The sequence below is a fragment of the Larimichthys crocea genome, chromosome IX (genome assembly GCF_000972845.2).
Source record: "Larimichthys crocea isolate SSNF chromosome IX, L_crocea_2.0, whole genome shotgun sequence".
NCBI classification, from domain to species: Eukaryota; Metazoa; Chordata; class Actinopteri; family Sciaenidae; genus Larimichthys; species Larimichthys crocea.
In genome coordinates this window covers 3,866,630-3,878,725 of record NC_040019.1, presented here as the reverse complement: position 1 = coordinate 3,878,725, position 12,096 = coordinate 3,866,630, and the positions used below count along the sequence as shown (strand labels likewise).

The 12,096-nt window shown below is 42.9% G+C and overlaps 1 protein-coding gene across 12 annotated transcripts in view; it reads right to left on the bottom strand.

The window, feature by feature from the left end:
• The window catches only part of LOC104928182 (disabled homolog 2-interacting protein), a 126,508-nt gene that overhangs the window by 24,528 nt on the left and 89,884 nt on the right, over nucleotides 1-12,096 (bottom strand). For all 12 annotated transcript variants that reach the window (XM_027281959.1, XM_027281960.1, XM_027281962.1 and 9 more), the window contains 3 exons: nucleotides 9,700-9,853; nucleotides 7,547-7,645; nucleotides 5,027-5,581 (listed from right to left, as the gene is read on the bottom strand). In XM_027281959.1, the coding sequence (XP_027137760.1) occupies nucleotides 5,027-5,581; nucleotides 7,547-7,645; nucleotides 9,700-9,853 (808 nt within the window). The remainder of the gene's footprint in view (nucleotides 1-5,026; nucleotides 5,582-7,546; nucleotides 7,646-9,699; nucleotides 9,854-12,096) is intronic.

The window sequence follows — 12,096 nt, the reverse complement described above, 5'->3', positions numbered from 1 at the left end:
AATCTTATTTGGAAGTTGACTAAGATATTTCCACTTATTTCTATTTAAGTTTCATGTTGTTTCTGGGTTTTTTAGAAAAGTTTGAACATTGTGAAACGAGGCAGAATCCAGTGAGATAAACGATAATTAACTGATAATGAATGATGACATGCGAATGTGTAGCAGGTGTAATGTTTAGTGTGTTTGCCATCTTTATTAGTATGTAGTTTTGCAGATATGTTGACCTCATGTTGGTGACAGATATGAAGTTAAGGCATCGCCAGAGTTATTACACTTCATCCTGAGGGATCCATGAGTGTCTGAGCCACATTCATTCAATTCATTTCAAAGTTTTCAAGACATTTTTTATTAATAAACAAACGTCTGGCGGTGCTAGAGGAAAAGTCACCGTTTGGGGACAATGAGACGCCCACAAGATTTAACGGCAATCTGTCCAACAGTTAGAGATATTTCTGAAACCAAGGTAGAAGATCTACGCTGTCATCCATAGAAACATGCAGCTGATGTGGTTAAATAGATTTAGCTCAGCACTGTGCTTCTATCAAGTTTTTCCAAACTTCTCAAATGAACAGAAATTCCTCCCGGCATCAGCAAAACATGCACAATCAAAAGCGACCGAACTGTTGGAAAAGCTACCCTAGGTGAACTCAACTTCAGGTGAGGCTCAGCGTGTTGCCAAAGAAATGGAACAACGTGGGGAACTCAATGTTTTGTATTGAATAAGTAATGATCACCAGCTCTTATACACAAACTGGATTTTACTGGTGAAGAATGTATTGATTTATCATTCTGTTTATTCCATTTCATTAGTTTTTTCCACCGTTCCAGCACTTTATCTGCACCCCTCGGTGTGCACACATATGTTAGGCGTAAAAAAAAACCCCCAACTAAATACATGCGTTAAGCTCATGACGTGAAGCGATAAAAGATAGCGAGAAGAGAGACGAGGGGAGACAGAGAGAATATCTATGTAATCTGAGTGCCAACTGAGACGTCAAGAGGCTTTTCAGATCGATGTGTTGAGCATCATTGTGGAGCTGAATGTTTTTTCTTTCTTCGCAGCCTGCTGCTCTTCGGCTCCACGGCCAGAGTGTGTGTTGCTGCAAGCTGAAACTACATTCCTGTCAAAACGCTCTCCTCCTTTTTCTCTCCCTTGTTGTCGGTGCCTTCGCCTTTTCTCTTCACATCTCTCCGTTTGGATTGGTTTCACCTTTCTCTCCATCAGGTCCACGTCGGCAAGGACTGGGTCAATAAAAAGCATGCAGGAATTATTAAAAAAAGGATATGAGGAGGATATGATGCGCTAGTACTGACTATGAGGAGAGCAAGTGTACTGATGCGTTTGGCGTTTATTTCCTGTTCGAGTTAGAGCTTCATGAGACGTCACACCCTGTTCGCTTGTCTCCAACATCAACATCCATCTTAGTTCATCATCAAGAGGGCTGACCTCTTCTTTGTTAACTCCCATTAACTGGAGTGTTTAAGTGTTAAGTTAAACAGGAAAGTATTGACAAGTGGCTGGCCGTTATGATCGCTCGCTGGCCTTCTCAGGGGACAAGTGATTAATTTAAAGCCACATTAAAAAATAAATAAAAAAAACCCCAGAGGAACACGGAATTACCAGAGCCCCTCATGTCATGTTAATAAATCATTTGTCACACCGTATTATGTACGTACGACAAACTGTGCCCGCGTGCGTGACGACGGCGAATTCATTAATAAGACGCCCGTGCTTAACACAACCGGAGCTGTGCCACGGCACAGGAGACGAGGAGACACTCACATATTTCGCCTTCTTAAGCAGCGGCTGTTAGTTTACCTTGAGGAGCAGTAACATAAAAACGCAATGGCATAATAACCAAAGCACCGCCCTCCTCTAGCCAGTTATCATAAAGATAAATCCTCCTTATCGTCACTTCCAACAGTCTGACAGAGAGAGAGAGAGAGAGAGAGAGAGAGAGAGGAGAGGCAACAAAATTAGAACATAATCTTCCTGAGGACCGAGGCGTCGACAAGACTAGATCAATAAACGCGGAGGATTCTTGCCAGGAGTGGGTATTTCCAGATGAAAGAAAGGTGAACTTCTTCCAGGCGATTCCAACACAGCAGAGGGCTTGTTATTGTAGCCGTGGAGCTTCTAGTTGTGCTGTTTGGGTGTACGGACATAACAGCCGGAGTCCCACGGGGGAGCTGGTGTCGTGACCTTCCAGCACCGGAGCTCAGCAGAAAATGTTACGACCGGATTTCTCATTTTGATTTCAGCTGAATTTATGGCTTCAAAGTCAAATAAAATCAGCTTGACATAAAAAAGCACTATTGACTTATTGATTTATACCTAAAATGACCTGTGCTATCTAAGGCCACATACTGTATATCTTCATACGACTTCAGGGCTACTTGCTCATGCATAAAACTGTATAAATAACCTGCAACCACCTGCTACTATCTTGTGATTATACGTGCGTGTGTCTGTGTAAAGTTAGCGTCTGTTCAATGACGCAGGGCGTGGCTGCCGTGCATCCAGACATCAATATAGCATCAGTAATGACATCTCTCCAGAGAGCTTTGGCCTCAAGGCGCAATGAAGCATGAAAGAGAGATGAGGGAAGACAAAGGTAGGAAGAGAAGGAGCGAGTGTGCAACGGAGCAGAATATCCGGGGTGTAATTATTCGGTGATGGGTGATAAAATGACACGGGAAGAAACAGAAGTCTCGAGGTGTTGCATACTAATGCCCGTTACAACCCTGCAATCTGCATCTCTTAACAATAGCCCCAGCTGCAATTAGAAGCTGTTTCCCACCTGTGCACAGCTGATTAAACGCGATGCACATCAGCAGAACTTCGGGACTAACAAAAGAGTTGCCGCTGCATCTCCGAAAAAGAAACCTCTGGTTCACCTCAGCTGGGTGTAAGAGGGTGGGGGGGTGCTCCTTTGTAACTCTCCAATTCAAAAGCCTGTGTCTCTGTGTCTGAACTATAAAAATCCACTAGGCTGCTCACGGAATTAGAGACTGACTCATGGATTCTGACTTGAGCCTGGATAGCTGCACAACCATACAGAGGCGAGGGGTAAATAACCAAAGGCTGTGTTAAACATTTGCAGGAAAACAATAAAAAAAAAAAAGCAGGCTTACAGGATTTTCCAGAGTTTATCTTTGCTCGTGTAAATTGCTTGATTCCTAAATATCGCCCACAAATGTTAGCAAAAGCTGCACCCGAGTTGGCAGCACATGAAAAACAAACTTCATCATCGGATTGTAAACGAACCAACCATGCAACACTGGCCATGATAAGTCTGTGTGAAGCATCCGCGCAGCAGTCGAGGATATAGGACTAATTAAGCCTCGGGAATATCTGAGAATAAGTGGTTTGTTGGTATCGCTGTGTGCTTGGCATGACATGACTGCTCTATCCATCAAGGCTAAAGGAAAAATATGTACTCAAGTGTGTGTGTGTGTACCGCCTAAATATGTCAGAGCACATCACCGTGATGAAAGTCTTTTCATAAAGGAAGCTGCAGCAGCAAACAGCACTGACACTCGACATTTTCGCAGCTTTGATTAAATCTTCCATTTTAAGTCAGTCTCTGTGTCCTTCACAGTCCCACAAAGACAAAAAAAAGATCAGATTAAAAAGATTTTTGTTATTGATTTTGGTTTTCTTGAATTCAGATGCAGTGAGGGGCTCTCTCATGATGAGAAACCTTTACACATCCACAGCGAGAAGAACAAATCCAGCTGGGATAGAACGACCAGGAGGTGAGGAAGAAGTAAAACTTTTAGTGCTTTGCTCGGTAGGTGGGGGATTAATTGAAAGCAATTAAGGATGTGACCGTCTCTCTGGGGGCTAGTGGATGCCTTCTCTCCCCATCAATCAGCCGCTTTCAGTCCCTAAACCCGGCAGACTGGCGGCGCGGTGTGGATAGACATCACATCTTAAGCACTGGTCATTCATCATTCCGCTGAGCCGTGATAAAGTCAAAGGAAGTTTTTAAAGCTCTGCTGATGAAACAGTCAAAAAACAAAAAAGAAAACAGGAAACTAAACTGAGGCACAAGTCGTCAGAGAAGACGAAGAAGTTTACGCCGCAGTGAAGAAAGCAGCCTGAAGCAATATTCAGATACAAACAAGCAGTCATTTGAGATAGTACAAGGACAACAGGATACATATTTTCTGATAAAAAACTAGCATTTGTAATGCTTTGGTTAAATCCATTAATATTATCACTGATTAATCTGCAGATTATTTTCTCAATTAATCGGTTTAGTCTCTAAAATAGCAGAAAATAGCCAAAAAACAACGATTGGCGCCTTTAAATGTCTGAATAACACACCAAAACTCAAGCAAATTCTATTTACAATTATATAAAAGCCTGAAAAACCATCTAAATGACTAACCTAGTGTCCAAATATTTGCTGATTAATTCAGATTACTTGATTAATCAGCTCTAAGCTTATTTACACCCTCTCTCCGCGTCCAATAGGGTCGCCTTTTTCTCTCATAACTCGTGCCACGATGTCAAGAAGGGTCAAAATGCTTCACTGCGCTCAAAAGACAAACTCCGCGCTGTCGGCGTAAAGTCAATTACGGCTGTTTTGGATGGATGGGAGATTATCTGAGTCCGACGGGGTCTGCTGTCATGGGAGACTTGGCTCCTACTGTGGTAGACTAATCTCCCTCGTGCTTGCGGTGCTGCAGACAGAGGTGGATGTATTGTGCCTCTGTCCTGCGGTCGGTATGCCATGAAGCACTGCAGGGGATACATGTAAGGGATTAGCTCGAGTTAAAAATGTAATACAGGCTGGTGCAGCAAGAGGAAATCACCTGTCTGTCTGGTCTTTGTCTGCTCTGTATTACAGCAGCGGGGGGTCATGAGTTCACGAGATGAGCAGGCAGCGGAGGGACGGTTAACCTCTACGTGCTTCATAATCACGTCAGTTCCTCGCGGCACAATAACGGTCTCACATTCTGGTTTTGTTATGCATTATTTCTCCACGGAGAGTTAAAACGTGTCGTCGGTACTAACCTTGGCTTTGCCGGTGCTCTGCAGAATGTGGACCAGTGCACACGCCATCTCCTCCTTGTTCTTGACGCTAATCCCCGGCTCAAGCACCGAGCACAGCAGCATGTAGTTATTGGTGGTGTACTCTGCAAACTCCTTGTACATCTCCATGGGAAGGATGTTCATACTCTGATAGCGTGCTTTGATTCTAATCATAGGCCCAGATGTCTTGCCCTTGGGGGGGTTGGGCGTACTGACTGGATACCACTTCTCCATAAACTGTCGCCCGGTAACCGCTGCGATGGGGATGTTGACGAGTCCAATGTAATTGTTCTTATCTTTCTTTTTCTTTTTGTCTGTGTCTTTGTAGAGGTGGGCCGTGATGCTCTTGACAGGAGGCAGGTTATTGAACTCAAAGTGCTCTCCCCAGAAGACATTGTCAGTCTTGAGTTTACAGGTGGTGCGGGCGTAGAGGGAGTCATCCAGACAGAGCTCGCAGAAGTATTTCTTTTTGGCTGGCAGGTCCTTCGCCTCGATGATCCACAGCTTCAGCATGTTCTCTACCCGGCGACTGTTGTCCTGGAGACACAGGGAGAGATGAGATGATAGGAAGTTAGTTACATCATCGCCACTGGAGGGAAATAACAAACCTAAAACTAATGGAGTAAACCCCCAAAAATGAAATGCATCAAATGTCTGCACAAGTACAGGGATAAGATTCAAGTTAGAAGCCGCTCAATTGTAAATGACAAAAACATTTCAGCCGGCACTTCAATCATTTCATAGTGGCAATTTAAAACCCTTTTCTCGCCTGCGTTTTTCAGCCTTTATGAAAGTGCAGAAATCTCACTCCCACATCAGAGTGCTAACCCATTCTTATGTCATCAATTGATTTTTTTTTTTTTTTTTTTTGGCCCATTATTCAGATCGCCTTGAAAAAAGCACCTTCTGAAAATGAAGAAGAAGAAAAGAGGCGCTAATAATTACATCATTATAAAGAAACACTAGGGCCTCTTATAATCAAGAGCACGCTTGAAACACTGGCTGTGCTTTAAAAAAAGTTCAACAGTATCTGGACAAAATGTTACTCATTTCATTTAATGTGTTTCGTTAAGTTCGTCCCAATATGAGCCGTTTCTGAACTCGGAAACATTTAATGTGTGTGTGGTTCACTTAATGTCACACCACTTCTCATCACCTTCTTGCAGATAGGAGAACATTTCTTCTATTCATCTGTGAGAATACTACTGTCTGTCAAGTATTCCCTCTGCTCTGTATTATTTTCTGAAAGCTGAGACATTGTCGCATGTGATCAGTGTTCAGCAACGCCTTGTCAGTCGTCAATTTTCTATATTTAACCATGTTGCCACAACAAAATTACTCCCTACAGTAAATGAAGCTGCTCTATACCGTTAATTAGAAATGAAACTTTGTCTCGTGTATATCTTTTCACGCGCAGGAAAATGTAATTACGATCAAAAACCAGCCCACAAAGATGATATATCTGTAAATTGCCTGTTATCTTAATTACCCATAATTATCCTCTTATTCAGGAGCTGAATTGTGCAGCCTTAGCATTTACTCCACATTCTTGTTTCATTTAGATTGATTTTTATATCAGGCAGACATGCATAGAAAATGACTGAACGTAATTATATTTCCTTTGTTTGTCCATATGTTGTATTTCTTTCATCCTACAAAACGCCAGCAACAGAAAAGAGACTTCAGGGTGAGATCATGGTAAATACTCACCTGTACACCACAGAAACAGGTTGAATGTCTCCTGCATGGAGTTCTTTGAATACGTTTACAGCAACACAATGGATAATTTGTAGGATTATTCATATACTTAATTTATACACGTTTTCATGCTTTTTTGCCTGTGTGCTGCTGTAGCGCTCAAGTAAAACCGTCTCAACCTATCGAACGCGACGTCAGAGATCTAGTTCCAAAGAGTTTCAGTATCTGTTTCCATTTTCTGTGTTTGCCAAAACAACATTGCGCCGCATCTAATCTCCCAGAATCACGGAATAATTAAAAAGAGAGACAGAAATAACACATCTCTGCCAAAAAAAAAGCTGCGAAGAACGACTCGAATGCTGTTTGGGAAGTTCTAATTAGTGAGTAATTTACTAAATAACGACAGATGAAGGAGCAAAAAGATGCTGCGAGATTAAGACTTTTCTTGGATGGATATTTTTTGCTACTTTCCCCCTGTCACAGCTGTGTTTGTCAAGAGTACAGATGGTATGAATGCTCGGGAGAAAAAAAACACTTTGGGAGTCTCTGTGTGTTTCTCCCAGCAACCTCTGTGTCCTCTGCTCTTGAGGCATACATTGCAGGGAGCAGCACAGCTGGATGTCAACATATCGGATTGCATTGTTGTGCGTAGAGCTGGTGTCGACACTCTAAAGCTCGCCGTCTTTGTGCTAATCAATGTTGCAAAGTGTGGTTTTGGAATTGGGACACTTGCACGTGAACTTATTAGTGTTGATTACTACACGCAGTCTCGTCCCACCTACTGCGTTTTTTCGTAGTGCTTACCTTGTTGGGCTGTACCGCTCTCCTGAGATTCTCCATCCATTTGTCTCTCTCGGCTGATGAACGGCAGGAAAAACATTTGCTTCCCGTGGAGGTGGTGACCTACCGCGGAGAGAAACGAATGCTTTAATGATCGAACCTCATGCACGGCAATAACAGGGAATGAGCGGAGCAGACTTTTTTTTACTGAACTTCATAAACGTCGCTTGGTCTGCTTATCAACAATACACACAAATGCACAGTAATGAATATGAGGGGACCGAGCATGACTTGGCAGTCTCGAGGAGTGACTGGATGGTGTGAATGGACAGAGGAGACAGATGACTTGGCGCTTGGCAGGCTGGGTGATGACTGGATGATTTAAAAAATGCACAGTGGGACTTGGAGAGAACAGACAGAGCCGGGGAAAAAAAAAAGAAAAAGATAGAGAATGATGTAATGAGCAGGATAATAAAGATTAGTAGAGATTTCTGGTCTCTACAGTAGACACTGTTGAAAGTGTTCATTAATTTCTCTCACCCTGAGGCTACCAAAGGCTCCCTCGCTGACACTACAGCTGCAAAAAAAAACATGTTTGTCCAAACATATCATGCACATGCGAATCTTACGGTAATTAGGAGCTTGTTGGAAATGACTCCAGTCAACTGACGATCATAAGGACGTAACCTTTAGTACAGAAAAGCCATCTGTATCGGAACCTTTGCTTATAATTGGCCATCGGTGGTTAATCAAGACGAGGCGTAGGATGTGAGGTGTGAGGAGCTGCTGGCTCCACAAGTATTCTTCCGGGCTGTTAATTACGGTGGGGAATCTGAGAATTTTACCCGTTCCATAAGGTCCGATCCATCAGTATTGTACACGTCTGAACTTATTAGTTCTTTTCATCCATGCCGATGTTTTTCGGATAGTTGTAATGTCTTCAAAATGATCATTTCAAGTAAAGGTGGAAACACCAGCAGTATGCTGAAAAAATCATCCCACACACACGGGCTAAAAAAACAGGAATGCCTATTTGACACTCCAGTCCATCACCGGGTGTGTGTGTGTGTGTGGGGGATATCCTGTTATAATAACATTAGCGCCACGCAGGCAAGCTTAGCAGAATTTTCTCTTAAACTAAGACAACCTAAATGAATGCTGTACAAATATTCTCACATTTTTAAGAGACGGGAATCAAGAACCGGGTCCAGATGAGAACGAGTTACAAATTCAGCGGAGCTTTTGCCTTTTTCTGTTCTCTTTCTACACTGTGTTCAGATAACACTGAAACTTGTGTACTTTCTTTTTTCTACACAGAGAGCTTATCAGGAATCAATAAGGGAACTGATAATGATCAATTCCCATGCCTACTGTTAATTTACAGGTCGGTGTTTTAATCGTTTGAAACAATTTGGGAAAAAATGATTATAAAAATAATTAGTTAATAAATAAAGAAAAGTGCTGTAGCAAACTTGAGATGGTTTATTGTTGCAACAGGGGGACCCAGAAATCTGCTTCGACAGAGTGTAATCTTCAGCGTCTACTATGCATATGCAGCTCAGGCAGAAGGACTTAACAGCGGCAGCCAAACAAGCAATAAACATCGACATCGTATCGCCTTCTGCAGTTGTTATGGTTCACATAATGGCAAATATTGTCTATTTAGTCGTGTTTCTGGCTGCCTGATTAATATTAAGTCCAATATTTACTCCTCTACTTAGGTCTCCGCTCGTTTCTGGTTGTCATATCTGGTTAATTAAATACGCCTTGTTCGCTTGCTAGTTGATGACTTTGTTTGTCCACTGTTTGGTGCTGGACTTGAAGCATGCAGTGGGTTTATGATGGTGTCTGTCGGTCAGAGGGAGAGCTGAGAGTGAATCAAAACAATAAAATGAGCTGAAAGAAGTTAAATCGCTCTGTAAAGCTGACGGGTGATAATTATCTGTGGGTTCATCATTCTGAGAGACTCTTACACATTAGTCACAGTGATTTGACCTAAATGCCACTCACTAAACATTGTCTATGGAGAAAATGACCTTTAGTTTTGAGCCTTGAACGCCTGAAATAAAACCTTAATAGCATGAAATGTATGGATGTAAGTGGATGCTTTAATTAAGCAGGGCCAGGAGCGTTTATGTGCTGTATGTGTGTGTGTGTGTGTGTGTGAGCCGCCTCACCTCAAAGCAGTAGTCCTGCCCGAGGATGCTGCTGTGAACAGGCTTGATGACAACCTCGTCCTCCATACTTAGGTCCAGGGCTTCCACAGCGCTACTCGGGCTGAGCAATGACTCATGGGAGCGAGACTCCTTCAGCCTTGGCATCAGATGAGATCTAAGAGTGGAAAAAAAAAAGGGAGAGAGAATTGAGTCACCCGGCAGACTCTGAGTGGAGGAAGTGAGCGAGAGAGAGAGAGAGAGAGAGAGAGAGAGAGAGAGAGGGGAGCATATGTACTGCGTGTATTAGCGAGCGTTCATGGTGAGTGTGAGGCAAGGGAGTGAAAGGATGACGAAGAGAGGATGCTCCACTTGCCACAAAGTCATCGAGTCCTCAGCCCGACAAGCTTGCACGCTGTATGAACACATGTCCACGCACCCACTTCTAAGCTCACTCGCTAATGGATGCTTTGCGAAAGTCTCGTTCCCAACTCGAAACGTCAATGAATGAATGAAATAGCATCGAAAGGTTTAAAGTCAAGCTGTGCTGCAAACCGATGCAGCGGTAGCAATATAAATAGGGAGCGATTCATAGCATCGATTATCATTAATGGTCAGGTTTAGATTTCGGTGATGTGATAATGCTTCGCAGTGATATACTGCTTGCTATTTGTTTTGTGGAGCTCAATTTAACAAACACACGCCCCACAAAGTCATAACCCGGTCAACTCTTCTCTATTGCATAATGACGGAAGCTCAAAGTGCACTTTAGAAAGTTCAATATTCTGACAGAGACAGCCCCGAAGCTCTATTCGAGGCCATTATTCAGCCAGGGAAGATTAAGAGACAATGTGACGGGCTTTCCACTGTGTGTTGTGTTTGATGTCACCAGGAAAGAGCAAACGCGTGTCTCCGTGCAGTGTATATATATTTGACCATGTATAAGCCACAGCAGGATAATTTAACATTTCAGTATTACACAGCTTTGTCTTGATTCTGATCGGTCAGTTACGGCTTTCTACAATCTGTTATTTTTGTATAACAGACTGCCACCACTGCTATGGACGCAGTTCTGATCATAGACTCTAGAGGGCCATAGTGGATGCAATAATATACTTCTTAAATCAAAACCCATCATATTATTAATCTCTCTAGTAAGCAGCAGTGCATTAAGTTCAATAACGTACAGCGAGCATGTCATTATTAAAAAATAATCCACTGAATGTTGATTCAAGAATTCCTACATCATCCTGACTGGGTTTATTTGGCAACAATTGCTGTACATTATCCCCCTTACATAAGAAATCAGTTATGTTGAAGTGTTTACAGCTTTGTTTTCCAACATTTAATGACGTGAAGTAATAGTTTTTAGTCTTATGTCACAGAGTCAAACACCAGCCCTTGGCGTTCTTGCATTTCTATTAACCATCGACCTCGCCTATGCCCCAGCCCCGCTCCCAGTGATAAGAGGATGAAAAGCTAAATACAGTAGCCAGGGATGTAAGCAGCAACAGGCGAACTACACAAACATCAGCCCCTGACACACAGACAACTGGCAGGATGAGCAAGACAGAAGGTCGATTGCTAGTGTAATGAGTGACAGCATTCTGTTAATAGTGTCCTTCATGGACGCCTAACACACTAATCCCATGCATGTGAGTGTTAGTGTGTGTGTGTGTGTGCACATCACTTCTGTGGGCTAAAAGAAGAGCGTTCCAGAAAAAATGCAGCACCCGTAATGACAGATTAGAAACCACATCCAGCCCTTTGTACAGGCAGCCAAGCTTTGTTGTCAAATCCACTGTCCACTGTGAAGTGGATAATAATCTGGGCTCGCTCCCCAATTTATCTCTCACTCTTGCACACATAAAGGCACATTTCATCCTCTGAAAAATGGGAGGAAATAAATAAATGAATACCAGTGTGAACACCTCAAGGATTGCTTTGGATGCGAGGCTTCAGTTTTTAGGAGCTTCTAGCCTTTTCCAAAGCACAGCTGCAGGGGGAAGTGTGTTTGCACCTAGCTCTGCTTTGTGATTGGCTGACTGGGTACCGGGCAGAAAAAGGAGCGAGTCAAGTAAGCGGAGAGGAGGGGAAACAGGGGTTTTCTACTGGGATGTGCTGTAAGAGACAGGAAGCGATAGTCCCAGAACCTGCATGATGATGTCTTACTGGCATCGCTACAAACGCATCAAACATTTTAACAAGCAGCAAAACACATTTCTAATATTTTAACACAACTAATAAGGAAGCACGCGAGTGTTTTCCCTGTGAAAATGGACTGGAACATGCAGCCGGTGTCGTCTGCCAAAAGCAAGATCCTCTGAGGTAATAGTCAGCATGTTGGGAAGAGAAATCACAGCAGAGAGAGGAATGCATCTTCCGAAAGGAGTAAATATTATTCTTCCATTATGATTTTCT